Source organism: Diachasma alloeum, unplaced genomic scaffold, assembly GCF_001412515.2.
Source record: "Diachasma alloeum isolate Michigan unplaced genomic scaffold, Dall2.0 Dall_scaffold_00865, whole genome shotgun sequence".
Classification (NCBI taxonomy): Eukaryota; Metazoa; Arthropoda; class Insecta; order Hymenoptera; family Braconidae; genus Diachasma; species Diachasma alloeum.
This window is the reverse complement of record NW_021680986.1, coordinates 168,230-193,151: the sequence shown is the minus strand read 5'-3', so window position 1 is coordinate 193,151 and position 24,922 is coordinate 168,230. Positions and strand designations below refer to the sequence as shown.

Here is a 24,922-nt window from a genome sequence, read left to right as displayed (position 1 = left end):
TACAACATGTGTATAAATTAATTAAAAAAGAATACACGCCATTGAGCGCATGGCCATACAGCCGGCATTTATGGCTTTCAATTTTTACAAATCATCGCATGAAAACTTTCAATTTAATTCTCGCTTACACGATTAAAAAAACTAAAACAAAATGTGCTCGTATAAAAAAAATCGAACAATAAACACCACTGATGCTCATCGAAATCAATTGCATAATAATAAATCAAGAGTCAAGAATAGTAGTAAAAAAAAATGGACAAACGACTGTGAAATGATAGTAGTATGCAGATAATCCGATTGGGCCGTAACGAGTACAGGATAACGCAAAAAAATCAACTTGGAGCTAGGCATAAATAAAATTAAGAATGACGTTAAACTCGAGTGGATGAGCCTCACTGAGGAGCCGGTAATCGTCCTGTCGGACGTTTTCACCACAATTTTCCTATCTCCATCGTCTCCCACCAGATGAATTAACCCGACAGAAGTCGATTCCCCTTTTATCAGCGCCGATTGTCATCCACGAGTGACCAAAATGTTCAATCATCACCATTGATTGGATTACTCTTGTGGTCTTCGGTTTCCGTAGGCGGCATCAAGGGGCACGAGATAGGTGACCTTATCGCTGCCCTCGCTCTCCTGCTTGAGGATGGGCCGCTGTCGTCTGACAGGTCTCCGCTGGTGTCGAGGAACATCGTCGTAGTTGGCGTATGCATCAGGCCTGGCGGATTGCTTCTTCACGTAGTAGCCAGTGGTGTTCTCCAGGGCATAGCTGGGCTGCTGAGTCGGTCTGGTGACCTCAGGAACGGGTGTGACGGTGTACCCAGCGTGGATCAAGGCGTCGAGATCGGCTTGAGTGAGGGGCTGGCCCTTGGCAGCAGGAATCCTGATGATCTGGGAGTTCCTCTCCTGATCCTGCTCGATGATCTCCTCGATGGTGAGCGACTTGACGGGGGCTTTCTTGCGGAGGCCTGACTGCGAGACGTAGATCTGAGAGTTGCTGGGAATCTTGTGCTTGTGAGCCTGACGCGGCTGGTTGACATCCTCAGGTTTCACAGCCGAACGGGGAACGTAGGAAGAGCCTGACGCCTGGTACTTGTGCACCTGATCGCTCGTCAGATAGCTGTTCGGGGGGAGAGGAGTGCTGTTGGGAGTGGGTAATAAATACTGGATAACCGGGGTGTGCTCAGGGTCGCGTTTTCGAGCCTCGTCTTGAGCGCGAGCCGCCAGCTGCGCTTCCTTCTGAGCCTTTGAGCGGGCAGCCTGATGAGCCTTCCAGAGAGCCAGGGCCTGCGCATTTGCGAGCGCTTGCGCGTGTTCCTGCGCTTTGGCTTGATTCTTCTCGAAGTTCAGGGCGTAGAGATGGGCGTCCTCCTGGGCTTTGAGATGCGCCGCTTGTTGTCGTTGGAGAGCTATGATCGCGTCACCGTGCGCCTTGTACTCAGCGGCCTCCTGGGCTCGTCTGGCTTCGGCCGCTTCGGCCGCAGCCTGGGCCTTCAATTTCGCTCTGTAGGCGGCCTCGGGGTCCTTCGGATGCAGCTGCTCCTCGATGTGCTCTCTTCCTGCTTCGCTGACTTGGCCCTGGTTGATTTGCTCCAACGCGCTCTGCTGTTTGTAGCGATCCTCGACGATGCGGATCTGCTCGAAGGCCGCCTGCTGGTGTCTCTGGTGAGATGCCTGACTGATCTTCTGGTAGGCCAGGGCCTCGGCTTCCGCTCGGGCTTGCGCTTGCGCTTGCATCGCCGCGTCAACCTGGTGGGATACAGGGCCGGCGTATTGGGGAGCCGGTCTGTAAGGCTTCCTCGGCTCGATGTAGGCTTGCTGCACCGGCTGCTGGTACTGGGCCTCCTCCAACGGCCGGTAACCGACCGGAACGTGCTGGGGGCCTTGGTACCTCGGTTGGGTGGTCTCGATGTGATACTGCTGGTGATTCGGCGATTCCTGGGCTGGCTCGGCCGTCGGCTTCACCTGCTCATACTCCGGAGAATAGGCCAAAAGCTGTTGCGAGTACTGGGGGTAGCCCTGAGGCTTGGGGAGTCTCTTCGGCTGCGCCTGTTGGAGTTTGAACTCCTGCGCTTGGTTGGCGGAGACTAATTGGAGGAGCTCTTGCTCGAAGGTTCCGAGCTTGGGCTCGTTGTAGCCGGCCGGCACTTGGTACTCCGCGTGGGAAGTTCCGCTTGCGCGGAGGAGGGCGCTCGCCTCGGCGCGGTTGTGGGCGTCCAGTTGTGCTTGATACTCCGCTTGGGCGTCCGCCTGCGCTTCCGCTTGCGGGTGGAGGGTCAAACGAGGGCGGGGAGGGGCGACAGCTGGCACTCGCTGATTCTGGTAGGCCTGTTGCAGGTTCTGCTGCTGCCTCGCGTACGCTGGTAGCCTGCGTGGCGGAGGTCCTGCCCGAGGGGACTGGTACGGCTGCTGCTGGGAGGACGTGTACTGCTCGACGAGGGCCAGGTACTCCGGGGACAGCTGGAATTGGGCGGAATTAGGGGCGTGGAGACAATTATTTGGTGAATTTCAAGAATTAGTTGTTGAAATTCACCAACTAGTTGTTGAATTTTAACAATTAGTTTGTGAAATTTAACAACCAATTCAATTAAAATTCAGAAAAGATTTTTCAATTTCGTTCAATCAATTTTGACTACCAAACTAGGTGGTGAGGGTGTATATACGTTTGGAAACAATTCAGCAATCATTTAATAATATTACAATAATATATTATTGTTATAGTATTATTTAGATTAAATTTCAACAATTAGTTGGTGAAATTCACCAAATAATTGTCTCCGTGAGCACTTCAGGCTTTAGAAATCAATGAAATTTCATGGACAGTTGACTACTAATTTTTAGGACAGTGACACTGAATGCGAATTAGGGGAAACAAATCATGAAATTTCAGGTGTCACTGAAAATTCAGTGAAATTCCAGAGTTTTAAGCGGCACAACGACGAGAATTCCTCAATGTATTTGAATTTTCAATCTATTATGAATATTCAGTGCCAAATTACATTGAATTTTCAGTGACATCTGAAATTTCATCATTTTTCCCCCTAAATCGCACTCAGTGTCACTGTCCTGAAAATTCAAGAATACATTTCCCGAAATTTTCTGGTTTTCTATTCACTTCCATGGAAAAATGCGCCTGAAACTTACAGTTCTCTCTTTCTTTTCCACGAAATTCTGAATTTTCAATGTCGAAATTCCTTGAAATTTCAGTGGCAATTGAATTCGTTCAATTGGGGAAAGTCATACGGAATGAGACGCTCACAGGATATATTACTCATCATTCCGGGTGAAAATAACTAGATAGCATACGAATTTTCTGGTTGATCGATTACAGTAATTTGCGGGGACACTCATGGTGTTTTGATTGAAATGGAGAATAGCCTACGCACATATTCCCGGATTTATTGCAATTAGAAATCAACTTTCTCTGGATTCTACTTTCTAGCTTCATGAACTTGACTTTATGCAATCGTTCATCATCGTGCTATTGACTCTCAAGTGCAATTCGTGGGTAACATCACGCATTGGTGACGAACATATGGACGACGATACGGAGGAGCGGGTAACAGAACGTGTCTGTCCACATCCGTTCCGAAACTACTTGTATGTCTGCTATCAGTAGATACAGTTCCCCAGGACTTTTTGATCCGCTCTAATGACTCAGCCCCCGTAACAGTAAATGCAAGGCCGCTAACGAAATTGAAAACTCCACGGCGCTCACTTATAATCGACCGCCTCGGGGGAAACACACACATGTGCAGTTCCACCCAGAGTCACTCGTATTTTACGTAGGGGATTTTACACTGTTCTATGTTTAGCGCTGGGTGTGGTATTACCGGTTCGAGATTCGCGATTAGAAGGCGAGCAAAGTCGCCCCGCTGGGTAGATAAAAAATATACAAATGTTACGCAATCAGACGACTGCGTGGCATTAACACCGTTGGAGTTTAAACAACTGGCCGATTGAACTCCCGAGATTTGTGAGAATTCGTTAACGACAATTACTGCATTCCAACTGTCATATGAACATTGAGCGGGAAAAAATTGTGGCTGAGGAGTTCTACATTGCGACTTCTCCGGAATTTTTCCCTACCAACTGTTGATTACTCTAATGAAGAATTTTTTTCTCAATTTCGTTGCGATGATTTCGCAAGTGGCACATGTCCGTTCCAATAATTCATTTTAAGGGGAGACTTTTCATACATCATCTTCAGATCGATTATATAGATCTGAAAACGAATAATTAGTGCGAACAAAATTTTTTTCATTGTTCGTTTGCCTGAAAATACTTAAAACGCTAAAAACAGTGCAGGGCCTCCGATTTTTGAGCTGCAAAAGATTTTTTTTCTTTAGAATTTCTGGAAAAATGTGTGGAACAACAATTACGAGCCAGTTTTCTGGAATTCGACTCCTACACAGCGGATTTCGTTTTTTTTCATATAAAAAAATTTACTATTTGTGTAAAAAAATACAAAAAAAGCAAATTTAGCCATGTAAAAATCGAATGAAAAAAAACTATCTCGTAATTGTTATTCCACATATTTTTCTGAAAATTTTGAAAGAAAAAAATCTTTCGTAGCTCAAAAATTGGAGGCCCTGGACTGTTTTTGGCATTTTAAGCGTTTCCGGTCAAACTAACAATAAAAAAAAATTTTTTGCACTAATTATTCGTTCTCAGAACTATATAATCGATCTTCAACGTATGAAAAGTCTCACTCCAATAACCCACGACTTTTAAAACTCACAGTAGTCTCCCCTCAACAAAACCCGTGGGACTGAAATTCGTGCGGTTCGATTCACCGAAAAATTTATTCAAACATTTAGAAAAATATTAAAAATTTGGATGATAGGTAATAGGCACATCTAAAACATCTTTCTCATGGGGGGGGAGGGGGGTATTCTCCCCTTGACTCGCAAAAATCGTTCGTGCAGCCTCGCCTTACCCCCGCGTAATTAAAAATCATTTGCGTCCGTTGGCGGAAAAAAAATCGTTGACACGAAGTTTGAATACTGAAAGCAGACTGATGTCATTGCGACAGCATTGGGCCACGTACGTGTTCCAAGTTATGTGCATAGAGTGGCCGGTGAAAGATCAACGAACGGGGCCAACTACCCCGCTTGTAGTTTTGCATGAAATTAAAAAGAAACTGATGAAAAAAAATATGGAAAAAACATTCCTTCACGGCTGTCGAGTGGAGTTACGACGGCGATAGGCGGCCAGTGGTCACGGTTGAGAGATGTAAGACCGTTAAAATTCGCATGCAAGCCTTTTATGTGGTGCAGTGGCATTTACTCCATTTTCCTTTGTTCTCGGGCGGATTTCGGGGGAGAGGGGAGGGGGGAATGTACCTCTCGAGCATCATCGCCATGACGAATTATGAACTGACTCGGAGAAGCACCGTAGACACCGGTGGCAGAGACTGGCGAGCGTTTTGACGGGTCTTTCACGTCGATTTCGAGGAGGACCACGTCATCCTTCGACTCCTTCGTGGACGAGGGGGGCACTGATGCTTCTTTACAGGCTGCTGTGGCCAGGAGACCTGGAAGAGGGAGAGAATCTTCATTAGAGAACGATCGGTGCGGGACTGACTTCCGAAATCGCCGTGATTTCTTCGAGGCTTTGGGAATTAAAAATCGGGGATTTTTGCGGTTCGGTGATGGGGAAATCGTCGAGTTTGACTGAATGAAGCCGTGAAATCAGTGATCATTCGGTGGGTTTTGTTATTGCGAAAAATATAATGCAACAAGTGCCCTCAATCTCCGATTTCAGTCGATTGAAATTGATGACGTCTCCAGCAGACGTCGGCGTAATCGTTAAATTTAACAAAATTAATTTTTGAATTAGTCATTTTAATCATTAAAATTATAAATTATTTCAAGGCGTAACAGCTCATAATATTAATGATCTTTTTTTGGAATATTCATAACATGTTGATTTGTTTAGGAAATGGAATAATTTTATTTTTCAATTGAAAAACAATGATTCCTCTTTGTGATGAGCTGAGACTGAGCTCAATTGGTAAATCTGTTTCTGAGTTATGGATATTTTTAGAAACGTCAAAAGTGTCCATTTTACCCTACCCTCCCCTACTCTAAAATATTCAAGTATAATTCCTGATGAGATAAATGATAGTTTTTATTGTTAATTATTACTCATTGATACGGTATTTGAAAACCGTGAATTTCTCAGTACTCATACATTATGTAATCAAAAATATTGACACGTTATCAGCTATTAAGTAAAAAATATATATATATTTTCGGTGTAAATAATATTTGTGTCGATCTCCGGTTTTCAGATTCATGAAATCATCGATTGTCATGCCATTGATGCAGATTATCGCAATTTTTTCTTAATCATCGAGCTTCCCCAGCGATAATTGCACGGAGTGGGCCCTCGGGAAAGTGCTTACGCAGGGAAAGCCACCGACGTGTGTATTATGTAGCCCTAGATGCCAAGTTTTCCCACGAGATTTAGCATTGGTGCACTGGTTATGCGCCAGCTCTACGTGCTGCTCTGATCGTCGGCGTTGATATTGTAGCAGTCTAACCGTATCATTAAAGCCAATGTAGGTAATTAATACCCTAGCCCTGAGTTCCTCCAGTCGGTGTGGGCTGACGTTTGAATTTTGAGGGATTTCGCAGTCCTCATCACTCACTAAAACATTACTTTTAGCTCTCTTTATTCAATTTTTTGAGGATAATTCACCGAGTTGGGTTTCAACAGCTGTTAATTATTTAAATGAGCGATTGGGCAAGGGACTCTTGCGCCTGGAGCTTCTGGAAGACATGTTGACGGGGAATTTCACAATAACTTCCTACTGTTTAATTAGAGTAATATCCAAGATCTTCCCCGGAAGTGACGGAACGATCAGATTCCCACGGCGACGCCGCGAAAACGGAAATTACAGTGGTACAGTCGTGTACGCCACCTGTGTAGCCTCGGTGGAACGATGAAATAATTGTTCCGGCACGATTCCCATAAATCATCGATAAGCATCGGCTATCCGGCATTTTTTAACTCTCGGTAGTTTTATTTTTCTCTTTTGTGTGTTTTTTCCTCTCGTTTCCAGGGCGGTCCGAGGCGCGTGAACCGGAAGACTTTCACGCGATTGATTCGGATTGGTGCTGGAGGACTTTGGCACGTGGACGCCTATTTGCATCTTGACTTGCAATTGAAAGTCACTCGGAATTTCTAAACATCTTCGATTCTATTTTTTTTTACGTGCGGAGAGAAAAGTGCGAGAGGATGATTTGGGAATAGAATGGAATTTTTAGTGTTTTTGGAAGCCATGATGGTTAGAAATTCAGTTTTAATTATAATATTATTGTTAGGTAATGATAATATTGTTCCATTATTGAAAAAAACGTTTTGGAATTTTCAAGATGAAAAATCGATTTTTAAAATTTATTTATAATTTTTAACTATAATATTATTATTCCGGTGAAATGTTTCATCGGTGATTTGAATTCTTTGCTATTTTTTATGTATTCTATGAAAATATTAGGACGGGAATTGAATTTATGGGTATTGTTTCATTATTTTAAAAAACGTTTTGAAATATTCAAGATTGAAAAATCGATTTTTATAATTTACTTCTGATTTTCCTTCCCTACATTTTCCGTATTTCCTGTTTCTGTGAACGGAATACGATCGCAGAAATTAAAAATGTTAATCGCCCGTCATTATTTGACAAGAAAAAAACAATTTGACAAATTTCGAAAAGACAGAAAAATAGATTTTTTCGTTTTATTGATACTGATTGGTGATGATCGATTTCTCTTTGCGATTTCCTTCCTCCGTTCCATTGAAATGAGATCAGAGAGATGTAAAATGTTCATATTCGTTCGCATTTTCAGATCATTAGTGCTAATTAATTCAAAGAAAAAGAAAGAAATGAAAAATTTTGGGTATGATTATCGAAAATCGTTTGCCGATCTGTATTCTCACGAGATTTATGAGCAATTCCTCTTCATTCAATGTTGTAACAAAAATATATACAATAACAATAAGAATGAATAAAATTAAATTAATCTAATTGTGAAGACGGAAATGGAAATAGAATAAAATAGCCTAGTATAAATCAATCTGATGAATTAATTAAGTCGATTCCAACTATTGGACTTGAGCCGTTTTGCCGCTTCGCTACTAAATTCAATATCACTAGTGCATTTGGCGATAGTTCCGGGGAAAATTGTGGGTTAATTCAAGCAATCGGGGACAGAATCATCGACTGATGATTTGAAAAGCCCCAGTAATTCAAAAAATTCCCCCTCCGGCCCTCCTGACGCAGCTCAGCGGTTCCCTCTTAAGCACTCGCACATTTCGGATAACCAATGATCATCCTCGTGACTGAGGAAAAGGTCACGTACGTTGCGCATTTGACAACCCAAAGAACCCCGGGTCTTTCTTCGAACAACATTTTAGCCTCTGTCGTCTGTTATTGGCTCACGTTCAGCGGTTACGCAACACGTATGTCTGTATATTGGGTCGTTGGGTATCCTTTTCAACCCTCCGGCTCTTTCGCTTCGGTTTCTTTGTGCAACTGCGATCGGAACGGCCCGAGTGATATCATATTATTCGCAGCATTCAGCTTGAATTCAGGAAAAATTTTCGATGCAGCGGCAGAAACCCGACACCTCCCGCAGAATTCCGGGCAGAATTATCCGTTTATAATTAAATACACGAGTTTATAATCAAGAACTTCGCGAGCCTCAGAGACTACACTATTAGGGATTTCTTGAAATTTCAGTCACAGCGTCATCTGAATTTTCAATGTTGTGCGGGTGAATTCAATTGAGTTTTTGAAGAATATCTCCGAATCTAAAGGAGATAATGAAATTTTCGTAATTACCTTTTTTCTAGAGCAAATTGAGGGCTACAAAAAAGGTCATGACGAAAATTTAGCTATCTCCCTTAGATTCCGAGGTATTCACTAAAAACTGGCCGATAGTCACAATCGATTTGAACCGTTTTAACTATTGGCCAGTTTTTGGCGAATATCTCGGAATCTAGAAGAGATAGGAAAATTTTTGTTAGGACCTTTTTTGTAGCGCCAATTAAGGGCTATAAGAAAGGTCATAAGGAACATTTTGCTATCTCGCTTCGATTCCGAAATATTCATCAAAAACTGGCCGAAAGTCACAATCGACTTGAACCGTTTTAATTATTGGCCAGTTTTTGGCGAATATCTCGGAATCTAGAAGAGATAGGAAAATTTTTATCATGACCTTTTTTGTAGAGCCAATTGAGGGCTATAAAAAGGTCATGAAGAAAATTTTGCTATCTCTCTTCGATTCCGAAATATTCATCAAAAACTGGCCGAAAGTCAAAATCGACTTCATGTAACTTTGTCGTTGTCAATAATTTCAAGCTTTTTTACTTGGAATTTCAAGAGTAATTTCTCAACAGTGTGGAACCTTGAGAAATACTCTGACCATCAGGTGTGAATCATCCGTCGTGAGAAGGATTTTCTCCGAACACGCGTGAACTCGTAAAGCCGATAATTATAAGAACTCGACAGATCTGGTGACAGATAATTAGCTGCGACTTGCTCATACTACTTTTACCCGAGATTTTTGTGAGCGTGTGTGTGGATTTGTACGTCATCGGTGTCTCTGGTGATTGGAATTCGCGAAAGCAAGCGCTCGGCACCCGGACTCCGCTCAAGAGTCGCTCAATCATCGAATGCTGTGCACACATTCCCGCTGGATAGTGGCAGCTTTCAAAGGGGATAAAAAAATTATTAACAAATTCTCGCACAAATGCAGGCACTCGACGCGTGCTACTATTTTACACTTTATGGGGTTATAAAAATTTTATGGCAAGGGGTTATCTAAGAACATTTATTTGATAGCCTCACTCGATTATTTTTATCGTACACTCGGGAGTTTTTTGGAATTTATAATTTACGACAGTGGGAATTCTGTCGGGGGATCGACAGATGTCTTACGAAGGCATCTGACGTGACATTTCTCAATAGAGGACTCGTTTTTGGGGTAATGAACTCCACCCGTTGGGCGCCTCAGCTCGGTAAATTCAGCTGCGAAGCGGTGAGACAATTCGACTTATTTCTTAGCTGAGTTTTCGAGGAATATCTCCTGATCTAAGGGAGATAACGAAATTTTTATGAAGATCTTTTTTGTAGTTCTCAATTTGCTCTACAAAAAAGGTCGTGACGAAAATTTTGCTATCTGCCTTAGATTCCGAGACATTCGTTGAAAACTGGCGTAGAGCGTTTTGCCGCTTCGCTACTGAATTGATGTCTTGATAGACTGTAACTCAGGTGGTAAAATTGGCACGTATGGGCGCTTTGTTGAGAGTACGGGGTGTACCGGAGGGGGAATAATGCCTATGAGAGTATTATACATCATGCAATAATTCGTCCGGATTGGGAAACTACGGGGAATTGAGGAGAGGGCACCCCGTGCGATTCGGATGAGCGTTGGGCAACATCCTTTCCCGCGTTAACTAACTCAGGGCTTGGGAATATTTCGACTTTCGGGGTTTCATCAGGTTTTCGTATTAGGAAAAAGACAAAGCCCATTCATTGGGGCCGGGAGGAGCTCGGGAACACGAGATCGAGTGACACCGCAGCTAGAAAATTAAGGCGATGACTTGAGAGATTTCGATGACTTCGTCGGATTCGCGATTTAATTGAACTGATTCCACCGAAATGGGGAATTTCGACATCGTTCGAGACGATGATGTTCGCGGAGAGAAATATTCAGTAAAAATTAGGGAACGACTCACGTCACGTCATTTTTCCCGAAGAAGTAAAATCTTACAGAAACTTGGCAAAATTATGAAATTTCTCCAATTTCAGGGAATTTAATTATGCAGAAATGATTAATTTCGATTGAATGACGTCAATGGAATCATATTATTATTAATTTCAATAATATTTTCAACGAAATTACATATTAATTAATTGATGAGTAATTCTTTTTAAAGATTGAAAGCGATTTGATTTCTCTTTTTCCCCCTAATTAAATCGCACTCAGTGTCACTGTCCTGAAAATTCAATATAATTACCGGAATTTTCTGGTTTTCTATTCACGTTCAGGGAAACATGGACCGGAAATATACAATTTACTCTATACAAAATACTCTTTGATTTTTCCCCGAAATTCGGAATTTTCAGTGACAAAATTTCCTGAATTATCAGTGGAATTGGAACACGCTAAAAACTTCTGGGATTCGGCACGGAAAATTGGACAAAAATTTTTAGCAGTGTGGAAAGTGAAACCCCAGCGACACTGTGCGTCGAAGAAAGTCCAGTGCAAGGAAACCAGAGCCCTTGCCCCTCTTTTTCACCGGTGAATAGGAAAGTCTCCGGCGATTATAGGAAGCACCGAGATCCCGCGTCCGGAACGAGCCGCGAGCCCCACACGTAACGGGATGTAATGCAGTGGCCATACACACCGGTGTGCCCCGTTGGAGACATTAATTGTCTGTTGGGTAGACGCGGAATTCAATTACCGGGGAGAGACTCGTGCCGCTGCGGGAGCCACGACACTCGTCATTATCACGCTGAGAAATCGAGGAAAAAAAACATTACTACCCATACGTGTTTACTTGGGGAAATTGCAGTCGTGATTGTAACATTTTTTTTAATCCTACAATTTCGTTTGTTTTATTCTCTCTACAATTTCCGTGTAATCAAATTATAAATTGACGCGTGGTCTGATACGGACTGTGTTCCATTGGCAATATCTTCCGAACTAGTGATGCGATTTTGATCCGACACGTCTCATTTTAATGCTTGACAAAATACGGTGAAACTGAAAACAAAATTGGGAAATTTCACTCTGCCGTTTTTTTGTTATTGACATTTTTTCATTTATCATTTTTTGTGACGTCAAAGTATACTTTTAAAAAATTAATAAAATGCGTTTGCAATTTAAGATAATTTTATGAGAAACATTTCAGGGGATTTTAACAGTTTATTGAAGCCAGGTAATTGTAGAATGAACATTTTTCATTGCATAATTTTCCTAGTTCACGAATTAAATGTTTGTGAATTCAAATTTCATTGAAAAATTGAAAATAAAATTTTATCTCTAGTTTTCTCTTTTGCATTTGCTATTTACTGTAATTTCAAAAGTCATAATCGTACTTCTGAGGATTATTTTGTGGGATTTAAATAGTTCTCTGAACGATTCATCGATTTTAGCGGTTTTTTGACTTTGAAAATTGGGAAATTTCGCTCTGCCGTTTTTTTTTTGTTATTGACGATTTTGAAATAGTTGATTTTCGTCTCAACAATGACGGTAATCGAATACCGGGGGAAAACGCGGGAAATATCGCTCATTGTACGTTTCATCCATTCATACGTCCTTTGTGTCGAGTTTTTATTATTCCATGAAAGTAAAAAATGAAGGAGAAGTGCGTGTAAATTCCGCGAACCGTTTTCCACGTCCTTGCAACTTCTTTGTCTCCTCCCCCTCCATCGCGCATTGCATTGCCAAGAGGTTTCCTTCGACCGATATTTCACACTCTCCGAAGGTCGTAAAGTTCTCAAAGAGGATCAGGAGTTTCCCAGGGCAGATCGGGCCTTTTTTGATTTTTTTTCTTGAATTCCCTGCTGATAAGATGACTTCCGGCAGCCGACTGAAATATATTCTCACATATTTCTTGAGCAAAGGGAGAAAGAACTGTTGAAAATTGTCTCTGAATTTCATAAATTCATTTTTCGTTGTAATCTTGATAATTAATTTAACAAATTACGTTCGAATTATTTGGAAATTGAAATATTTAGTTGTAATGATCGGCTGATGAACGAATTGAAATTCCTTTTTGTTATTAGTCTAGTGAAAATATGATCGAAATTGATATTATTGAATTAAACCATAAAAAACAGAAAGAAAAATACAATACAATTTTTTATATTCAATTGAATCAATTAAAAATACTGCAATTGATTTATTTCTCGAATTTGTCCGGCAGCCGACTAAAATATATTCTCACATATTTCTTGAGAAAAGGAAAAAAATTCATTTTTCACTATAATAAAAATTCATTTTTCATAATAATCTCGATAATTACTGAAAAAAATTCCCTTCAAATTATTTAGAAATTGAAATATTCAATTGTCATTATCGGTTGATTAACTAATTGAAAGTCTCAATTACTCATTTACAATATAATGACGAATTCCTTTTTGTTATTAGTCTAGTGAAAATATAATCGAACAAAAGGAAAAATACAGTACAATTTTTTCACATTCAATTGAATTAATTTAAAGTATTGCAATTTAATTCCTCTCATTATTTTTTCTTCGTTATCATCTTTTTAAATATTTCAACTAAAAAAATTTCAACATAGTATTCTCTCGATCTCGATCGTTCCCTCGATAGGAGATGGAATATTTCCGGTACAAGATCGCGTGTGGAGACACAGTGACGCCCGTAGACGAAGAAAACCGCCGGTCACCCACACCTGACGGAGCGAATCGCGTGTCCCAGCAACCTGGACCAAGAATGGACCCACCATGCCAGCCTCCGAGGCTGGTTAGAAAGGCAATCGGCTCGCGTATACATAGATACGAATTTATTTAAACGTTTCGAACGTACCGTGTTTTTACTATGAACTCCCTATGTTCAGAGAGATCTACGAGTCTGTCTTTCTCAATAGTGCACGGAAAATGCATGGGATTTCGGCCTCATTTTATATTTCAAACGACTTTAGCGCTTTTTTTTTATTCCTCAAGACATTTTGTGAGGCATTGACAATTACTGGCTGCGATTTTACGTAATTTTGAGGGATATATCGGGATTTTTAAGGGTTTCAAGGGATCATCGAAGTCATTTAATTATTTAATCCGGAAATTATTTCATGAGAAATCAATTTTTCGTTTTTTAAGGAGCCAAAGCCCATTTTGAAAAATTAAAATACGTTTGCAATTTGAGGTAATTTTAGAGGAAATAATCAGCGTTATGAGAGTCATTTCAGGGGGTTTTAACAGTTTATTGAAGCCAGGTAATTGTAGAATGAACATTTTTTATTGCAGCATTTCACGAATTAAATTTTTGTGAATTCAAATTTTATTGAAAAATGAAAAAGAAAATTCCATCTCTTGTTTTCTCTTTGGTATTTGCCATTTAGTATAATTTCAGGGGTCATTATGATAGTTCTGATAATTTTTTTATTTATTCATTTATTCAATTTGATTGTTCAATCCGAAAATTACTTGATGGCAATTAATTTTTAGTTTTTTAAGGAGCCAAAGTCCATTTAAAAAAATTAAAAATACGTTTGCAATTTGAGATAATTTTATGAGAATCATTTCGGGGAATTTTAACAGTTTATTGAAGCCAGGTAATTGTAGAATGAAAATTTTTCGTTGCATCATTTTTCTAGTTCACGATTTAAATGTTTGTGAATTGAAATTTCATTAAAAAAATTGAAAAAAAAATCTATCTCTAGTTTTCTCTTTTGTATTTGCCATTTAGTATAATTTCAAGGGTCACAATGATAGTTCTGAGGATGATTTTTTAATTTTTTCATTTGTTCAATTTGATTGTTTAATCCGAAAATTATCTGATGCCAATTCATTTTTCATTTCTTAAAGAATCAAAGTCTATTTAAAAAAATTAAAAATACGTTTGCAATTTGAGATAATTTTATGAGACTCCTTTCAGGGGATTTTAACAGTTTATTGAAGCCAGGTAATTGTAGAATGAACACTTTCCATTGCGTAATTTTCCTAGTTCACGAATTAAATGTTTGTGAATTCAAATTTCATTGAAAAAATTGAAAAATAAATTCTACCTCTAGCTTTCTCTTTTGTATTTGCTATTTACTGTAATTTCAAAATTCATAATCGTACTTCTGAGGATAATTTTGTGGGATTTAAATAATTCTCTGAACGATTCATCGATTTTAGTGGCGTTTTTTGACTGCTAAAGACATTTTAAAGACATTTAAAATTACTCTCAGCGATTTTGCGCAAAAGAAAATTCCATCTCCTATTTCAGGGATCATAACGATCGATCAGAGCATAATTTTAAGGGATTGAAATAGTTCATCGAAGCCATCCAATTGTGGAAAAGGAAATTTACCGTTCCGCATAATTTCATGCGGTCATTAAATCATTTCTCTACTTTACGACTTCAATCGCCGCTAAATAATGCCCGTTTTACCCCCAAATCCACCAACTCCCAGATTTATCGACGCTAAATCCACACTTCCGGATTTACCAAACTGTCTCTGAATCCTGACTCGATAAAAAATGAAAAAGAAAAAAATCTACCAGTGGTTTTCATTTTTACGAGGTTAAACTCGGTAAAAGTAAGACAGTGTTACAGTAAGACGTGGACGAGGAGAAAGTGTATGGGTTATATACCAGTTATCCAGTGTGAGGGGGAAAATATTTCCCCTTCAATTGAAATGCGAATAATCCCAAAGAAACAGAAGTAAACGGCTCGTTAATTTTCGGACGATGAATTGATTTCAGTACCCAAGTGGTAAAATGACGGATATTTCCGAATCTAAGGGACATAGCGAAATTTTCGTAATGACATTTGTTGTAGCTCTCAATTAGCTCTACAAAAAACGTTATAACAAAAATTTCGCTATCTCCCTTAGATTCCGAGATATTCATTGAAAAAGATTCATTGGTCATTAAAAAAAAGTCAATGTAAATTGCGGAAGGAAGGACGGCTGAATTACTCCATCGGAAATTGTTTGTTTGCACATGCATGCTGGGTTTTTATGTAAAAGCGAGAGTGCCAAGCTTCCGGTTGAGTGGGTTTCTAATGCGGGTAAAAGTGTTTGCCGTGTCTTCGAGAGTCAATGGATCTATCGTTTCGATTTTTCTCATTTTTCATTGATTCTTTGGACAAAGTCTCGAGAAAATTGACAACCGGAAGCGCTCGTCGCTCCTATCGCCCGTTTATCCGTCAATTTATTCCCTCCCGACGATTCATTACAGCCCTTTATGACGATTTTACTCACTCAGTGGTACACAACACTTGATAAATACATTTTTCAGATGAAAATGTCACATTTCACTGAATTTCACTGGTCACACTCGGGACTATTGAACTCAATGAATCGGCGGGGGGTGTGAGGGGGTGGGGGATGGTACGGGGGTCGCACTCACCTGCGAGGATAAGTAGCCACATGATGAACAAATGGGTGACGGAGGCGACGAGAGAATGTTCGGTGGAAGTAGACAACTCCGGGCTTTATAGAACCCAGGGGAAAGGCCGCGCCCGATCCGGACCAGGTGGGGTGGCTTCGACGGGGCTTTTCCGCGGTGGTAGCTATTTATTTTCGGTTCAATTGGGGGGTATTATGGTGAATTATGAGGGGAGATGAAACGTACGGGAGAGGTCTCCAGTGCATCATGAGAATGCTGGGGATTTTGGCGAGTGGGGGACTTTGCGGAGCTGATTTCGAGGGTTTCTATTTGATTATTCGAGCTTAGGATTTTTTAATTGTGAGGTCAGCTGACGGTGACGAAACTGTTGGATTTGGGAACTTTCCCAATAGTAGTTTTTCGTTTCGGCTGTCTAATAATCACAGACAACAAATTCGTAGCGAAGCGGTAAACCGGGTTAAGTCGATTTTGACTTTTGGGCATTTTTTGACAAATATCTCGGAATCTAAGAGAGATAGCAAAATTTTGCTCATCACTTTTTTTATAACGCTCAGTTGGCTCTACAAAAAAGGTCATGACAAAAATTTTTCTATCTCTTTTAGATTCCCAGATATTCGTCAAAAACTGGCCCATAGTCAAAATCGACTTGACCCGGTTTACCGCTTCGCTACTGAAATGAACCCTTAAATGAAACAATAATAATGATATGATAGCAATCTTGCAACTTAGGGATAAAATATTTGTTGATAAATTTCCTCTAATGAGATATTTTCATCCTGAAAAGGCACCGTCTGGTGTGAATTATCCGCCTCTTGAGCCGAATATTTCGTTGCTGTCGAAAGCAGAACAATTATTCATGTTTGAGCCTTTCAAATTCGAACCAAACAAATTCTTTTTGGCAATTTTCAACTAGCGATTTTGTTGGCCCAAACAAGACTTGTTTGATAATGTGTTTGGTTTTCCCTCAGTGCAGCCCGTCCCCTTATTCCCCGATTATCAGAGGTAATTTAATCCCGGAGGTTATGAATCAAGAGTTCCGGCCCGGAGTGGGCGAAATTTAATGCAATTAAATTTTTTCCCCCCCGTATCAATCCGACTAAACGTATATCATATGTACTTCTGCATTGTTGTCAAGGACGGCGGCCAGTTGGGAAAGACTGGCGGAACTGTGGCAAGTTAATACACCCGTCGCTAAAGTAATACACCCGGATAGTGCACATGAGAAACATTAACGTAACAACCTTTTGTTTTCCAGAGGATATTTGTCAAGCGATTCCGGGAATTAAATGCATATGCACGAAAAATGAAAGTTTTTATTTTTCATTTCCATTTGCAGCTCTATCTGATCTCATTTCAGTCGGGAAAAAAATTCCACAATGTTAGACAATTGAAAAATAATTTCACTTGTTAATTTTTTTTTTTGAAATTGAGAAATAATTATTCATCGCAACTGAATGATCTTCGTCTCTTAATGCAACGCTCGGTGCTTCACTAATTGCCCCCAACCGTTGCAATAGCCCAACGGCAATAAAAGTATCATTAACAACTATTAACTCGTTACCCACATGCAGTCAATCAATTGTAAAAAAAATTCAAAATCCCCAGCGTCGAGTCGACAAAAGGAAAAAATAAGGCAATAGTTGAACCTCGGATTTCGGGAATTAAATGCAAAAGTTTTCATTTTTCATTTGAAAAAAACAAATTCTAAAAAAAATTCCGCAATAAAAAAATTATTTTCTTCGTTGAATTTTTTTCTTTGCAAATGAGAAATAATTATCAACTGCAACTGAATGATCTTCGTCTCTTAATGCAACGCTCGGTGCTTTACTAATTGCCCCCAACCGTTGCAATAGCCCAACGGCAATAAAAGTATCATTAACAACTATTAACTCCTTCCCCACATGCAGTCAATCAATGGGCGCATATCGAGGCTGGGAGGCAATGGGAGAAGATGAGGCAATAGTTGAACTTGACTCGGATTTCGGGAATTAAATACAAAAGTTTTTATTTTTCATTTTCGACTGAAAAAAAATTCTACAAAATTCCACAATTAAAAACAATTTATTTTGTAAAATATTTCTCCGTTGCAATTGATGAAAAAAATATTCACTGCAATTGAATAATTTTTTTTTATTCTTCGCGTTCAACTGAAAAAAAATAATCTACAGAATTCCACAATTAAAAACAATTTATTTTGTAAAATATTTCTCCGTTGCAACTGATGAAAAAAATATTCACTGCAATTAAATAATTGCAGAATAATAATTAATATTAATAATTAATACGATAATTGGAGAATGGAATAATTCTCTATTTTTTATTCTTCACTTTCAACTGAAAAAAAAATCTACAAAATTCCACAATTGAAAACAATTTATTTTGCAAAATATTTCTCCGTGAATAGACGTAAAAAAAAATATTCACTGCAATTGAATAATTTTCGTTTTCTAATACAACACTCAGTGTTGTGCTAATTACCTCGAACCGTCGCAACAGCCCAACGGCAATAAAAGTATCATTAACCACCATTAACTCCTTCCCCACATGCAGTCGATCAATTGGCGCATATCGATGCTGAAAAAAAAACCTCAAAACCCCAAGCGTCGAAACGAAAAAAGGAAAAGAAATAATTGAGGCAATAGTTGGACTTGACTCAGCGGATTGGCGCGTTTGTTCTGCCGTGCAGGGTAATGCGATAGAGAGAACCGCCACCCGCATTTCTTTTGACCGATTACCTTTCCCACGGCGGCTCGTGTATACCGCAGCAGCACAGCCGCCCATTTATATCACAGTCTCCTGGCTGCACACAAACTCCAACTAGGATACACTATATCCCTATTTTACCCTTCTCAATACTGTATAAACTATTCTACTTCAGTATCCACGTACGGCGCTATGAGAAATCCTTGTCGTGGGCGTGTGTGCCACGGTGGATTGTGATGCAATTTTACGATATAGATTCATCGATCTAGTTTGGATATTCAGACGCAATTGGTCGTATTCCTTCGAGGATTATCCCTTCGAAGGATTCACGGGTGAAATGGTCGATCGAACGAAAAATTATTTCTCCAAAGTTATCACTAAATCATCGAATTTGGCGCTTAAATGAAAAAATTTATAGATGAATAATTAAATGTAAAAATGCTGTGAGACGAGACGAGACGAGACGAGAAACGAGACGAGACGAGACAAAACGAGACGAGAAACGAGAGGCAAGACGAGAGTCGAGAGAGCCTCCCCCTTTCTGCTCGAGACGAGAGAAGAAATTGCTCTCATATTTCGATACGAGACGAGACGAGAGAATGGTTTCCTGACAATGAGACGAGAAGATTTCGCAGCTTCTCGTCTCGTCTGATCTTGTCTCGTTTCGTCTCGCCTCGTCTCATCTCGTCTCGTCTTGTCTCGTCTCGTCTCGTCTCGTCTCATCTCATCTCGTCTCATCTCATCTCGTCTCATCTCGTCTCATCTCGTCTCGTCTCGTCTCATCTCGTCTCATCTCGTCTCGTCTCGTCTCGTCTCGTCTCGCCTCGTCTCATCTCGTCTCGTCTCGTCTTGTCTCGTCTCGTCTCGTCATGTCTCTCGTCTCATTTGTCTCGTCTCGTCTCGTCATGTCTCTCGTCTCATTTGTCTCGTCTCATCTCCTTTCACTCGTGCAAAATTACTAGTTTATCAATTATTTCTAAAAATTCCTAATTTAAAAACTTTCCATTTGTTTCAAATTTTCAAAATTTACGTAATAAAATCCTCGGCAGTTTTTTATAACTGAGTGTCTATCGTTCAACTGCATTGACTAATAAAGATTCGTTGGAAGAAATAAAAGGATTATTTAACGCTTTAATGGGAAAATGATTTTCAGAGTGAAATAGATAATAAAATCATTGCAAATGTTCTGTAACCTAGGGTCAAATGAGACATGAATGAAAGCTCTAATGTTCAATTACAACAGCACATATCTTTTACGACCCATGCGTCATTGACCGTAAACCATCAGCATTTCCATCAGTGATTATGATAAAACGATCGACACCAGGGGATAGTAATACGACTATTACGAGTTTTAATCCACCAATGAGCCGAGGATATTTATAATTTAACCCCAGCAACTACAACAGCCAGCAACACAGCTTATAATCGCACTGTCTCACGCCACTTACCGGATAAAATCCTGTGATACTTTCTCGTTGGCGGGCTATATGCGAGAAATATTGTGCAATTGAATTGTACTGTACCAGCTTTTCCAACTGACAATGAGACGCCGATAAGTCATTCCTACGGAAAATGAGTTTACGAATTATAGAAATTTTACTCTTTATTCTCAGCACAATGGAACGGATTTCCACCTGGATAATCGTCATTATGATAATCGCAACGATAAAATTGAGTAATCAAGTTGGAAAATGGTTTATGGGATGGGGATATCGTTTCACACGTCGTTAATACCGAACTAGAAATTTTATTGTTTTTATGGACATGACATAGACGATCCATATCTCAATCCTATGACGATAAAGTAGCTCTACCCTACGCTGTACTTTTGGATATTTTCAGTTTGTAAATTTTTCAACTAAATTGCGTGGAAAAAATTTGAAAAAATTCATACCCAGTCAGGATTATCTAAATTAAATTTCGCAAAATATTGATATTTTTCAAACATTTCCCGATTATAAATAAAGAATAAAACTTGTTTGCAAAACGGTGGTTAATGACCTTAATAATTCTTAGTAAAAATGACTAATTATTCACAGATTACGGCCTTTTTTATAAGTAATTTATAAACAATCAATTTTTCACCGGAACAATAACTTTGTCGCGCACTGTAATTTACGACAATTGTTAATTAACCGGAAAATAAACGAGAAAAAAACGACTCATTAATATTAAATACCATAGCAATAATTTTTGTCGTGCCACTTAATTTACAAAATTTGTTAATTAACCGGAAAATTGAAAGTCATTATTATTAAACACCCACAAATAAAACGTGTGGGTAAAATTGAAGTAATTTAAACTTTCATTTTTCATTTAGTTTGGTAACAACTCCCAAAAAAACCTCAAACTCCCAAGCGTCGAAACGAAAAAAGGAAAGGGAGAAAGGAAATTTTATTTCTTCTATGGAGATGACACAGACGATCCGTATCTCAATCCTATGACCTTAATAATTCTCTGTAAACATGACTAATTATTCACAGATTACGGCCTTTTTTACAAGTAATTTATAAACAATCAGTTTTTCACCGGAACAATAACTTTGACGCGCACTGTAATTTACGACAATTGTTAATTAACCGGAAAATAAACGAGAAAAAAACGACTCATTAATATTAAATACCATAGCAATAATTTTTGTCGTGCCACTTAATTTACAAAATTTGTTAATTAACCGGAAAATTGAAAGTCATTATTATTAAACACCCACAAATAAAACGTGTGGGTAAAATTGAAGTAATTTAAACTTTCATTTTTCATTTAGTTTGGTAACAACTCCCAAAAAAACCTCAAACTCCCAAGCGTCGAAACGAAAAAAGGAAAGGGAGAAAGGAAATTTTATTTCTTCTATGGAGATGACACAGACGATCCGTATCTCAATCCTATGACCTTAATAATTCTCTGTAAACATGACTAATTATTCACAGATTACGGCCTTTTTTACAAGTAATTTATAAACAATCAGTTTTTCACCGGAACAATAACTTTGACGCGCACTGTAATTTACGACAATTGTTAATTAACCGGAAAATAAACGAGAAAAAAACGACTCATTAATATTAAATACCATAGCAATAATTTTGTCGTGCCACTTAATTTACAAAATTTGTTAATTAACCGGAAAATTGAAAGTCATTATTATTAAACACCCACAAATAAAACGTGTGGGTAAAATTGAAGTAATTTAAACTTTCATTTTTCATTTAGTTTGGTAGCAACTCCCAAAAAAACCTCAAACTCCCAAGCGTCGAAACGAAAAAAGGAAAGGGAGAAAGGAAATTTTATTTCTTCTATGGAGATGACACAGACGATCCGTATCTCAATCCTATGACCTTAATAATTCTCAGTAAAAATGACTAATTATTCACAGATTCCGGCCTTTTTTATAAGTAATTTATAAACAATCAGTTTTTCACCGGAACAATAACTTTGTCGCGCACTGTAATTTACGACAATTGTTAATTAACCGGAAAATAAACGAGAAAAAAACGACTGATTAATATTAAATACCATAGCAATAATTTTTGTCGTGCCACTTAATTTACAAAATTTGTTAATTAACCGGAAAATTGAAAGTCATTATTATTAAACACCCACAAATAAAACGTGTGGGTAAAATTGAAGTAATTTAATCTTTCATTTTTCAGTTAGTTTGGTAACAACCGCCGTAAAAGGAGATGCAGCATTAAGTACTCCAACGTGTCTGTACATTAACGATTCGAAACTCCTCCTTTTTCCCCAGCAATGAGAGTGAAAAAAGGGGGAAGAGGAGAAAGATTGAATAAAATGCCCGGAGTGCTCCAAAAGACTTCCGCGCGTGCATTCAATTTGCAACATTTAGGTACATATCGTAACGTAATTGCAGGCTCATTCGTGATAGCAAGATCCATGGAGGGAAATGCACCGAGGGTGTGAGAGAATTGAGGTAAGAGGAGAGGAGTTCACCGGGGGCAATCGGTACTTAACCTTTCTGGTGGGTTATTTGTTCAATTTGATGGTTCGCCTGAATTTTCTATTTTCCGTGGCCAACGAAGTATTGAGTCTCGACTCAATCAATGTCAATTGATCGTCAAATAATTTTTTAAAGTAATCATTACGAACAATTACTGTTTCCATTCCTTGTTTTAAATAAATAATGCAATTTATTACGAATTAAAAAACTGATAATCACGTTGATGATGCGCTTATATGGGATAGAATTTTTCACATAAATCAAAAATCAGGATTTAACCCAGTGTCTTATGTGAAAATCAACATTTCCATTGTAATCAAAGATTAAAATCGGATTTTTTTGAAAAATGAAGAAATCGAATTTATTAAACATAGTATACTCATAGATGTTTTATAAATATTGATAATGACTTAAAGAGAATTAAGGGAATGAAGAGTGAAACATCAATGAATAATTTTTAATCTTCGATTAATTCTTTTTTTTTTTTACTTTTTAAAATAATCTGATTAAAATCTGTAATTGTGGAAAAATAAGGGCAGGGTTATGAATTGATTTTCCAGAAAACTGAAAAAATTTCTTCAATTCTTCGGAAAATTTCACAGTTTTCCAGATAACCGGAAATCTTCACAGGTTTTTCTCGAATTATTTGGGAAACCGAAGAATTTTTATGAATTTTGCAGAGTTTAGAATTTATGTGTAAAAATCTGAGAAGCAAGAATTGATCATTTTTGCGTATGATAAATATGAAAAAATTGAAATTTGGAAAGTGAAGAATAATTTGTGAGTTAAAAAAATTTAGAAATACTGTTTTTTTCTCATGATCAACAATTAGGTAATTTAATTATGTTTTGATATAAAGATAAACTTCACACATGAAAAAATGAAAAACATGACGCAGAAATTTTTTTTGGCATTTGAAGAATTTGAAAATACCGGGGATTTTTCTCAGCGACTACTTCACGCGATTGACCAATCAGAATTGAGGATTAGCGATCAAGTAGTTTCGAGATATTTCGATATAAAACAATCTCACGTTTCTTTCATCGTTAGTTAATAAAAATATCTCAAATCTAAGAGAAACAGCAATTGAAAGGATGAAATAATTTCATTAAAGTAAAAATATAATATTACGAATTGTCAGAGGATATCGTCAGAAAAATATGAAGAAGCGTTATGACTCTTTCGCCTCAACAATATACCGATTTTCCTCTCGTACAAAACAGTCGTAATAATTGTGATTATAATGAGAAGATGTAACGAGGCAGGCGACGGTTATCGACAATAATGAGCGTGAAAACTCGTGTGAGGATTCTCAAATGGAGAGAACCACTCATTACGGGGCTTCTCCACAACTGTGGGAAAATGTATGAAGAGATTCACTCATTTTTCCTCGTTACGCGATTCTGCATGCACTGACGCATTCAGTCCGGTTCACTGTCTGTAAGCAGTTTCACTGTGTCATTTTTATATTTTTCTGGGCGATGCGAAGTTAAGGATGTTAAGGGGAGACTACTATGAGTTTTAAAAGTCGTGGGTTATTGGAGTAAGATTTTTCATGCCTTGAAGATCGATTATATAGATCTGAAAACGAATAATAAGTGAAAAAAAAAATTTTTTTATTGTACGTTCGCCCGAAAAAGCTTAAAAAAAAAAATCGAAGATTAAAAATTATTCATCGATGTTTCACTCTTCATTCTCTTAATTCTCTTCAAGTCATTACAACATTCATAAAACATGAAGTACATGAAGTTTTTTTTTTTTTTTTTTTTTTTTTTTTTTTTTTGTTCTTGATTTAAGATAGAGTTTAAGAGTTGGAACCGTTTTCCATTTTTGTCACTGAACTATACCAAAATATATTTCCCATACCCTGCCATAAAAGTTACCCAAGCCCCGTATTTTCCGCTAGGACAATCGTCCCAGTCTCCGTCCTCGACTTTCCACCTACGCCAAAGGTATTCTACCATCGATAGGAAACGCCCTTGCGTCGTAACCACCGACACTCCAATTCCACTGCTCACCGACACAAAAATGCACCATGCAGCATGGACATGATAATTTCACGTCTGACATGCGACCGAAAAGCATTTCGCAACATTAAACTACATTTTTTTCCCCTTTCTGATGAAATCCGAGAAATAATACAGCTTGGCCACTTCCGTGAG

General features: G+C 38.6%; 1 protein-coding gene across 1 annotated transcript; it reads right to left on the bottom strand.

Moving 5' to 3' along the window:
- Positions 1-67: 67 nt before the first annotated feature.
- On the bottom strand, positions 68-24,845 carry LOC107045020 (polyglutamine-repeat protein pqn-41-like). Its single transcript, XM_015267111.1, is given in 5 exon segments — positions 68-2,460; positions 5,346-5,536; positions 16,103-16,142; positions 16,144-16,265; positions 24,779-24,845. Coding segments are annotated over 5 exon segments (2,322 nt in total). The 3' UTR covers positions 68-558.
- Positions 24,846-24,922: the final 77 nt, after the last annotated feature.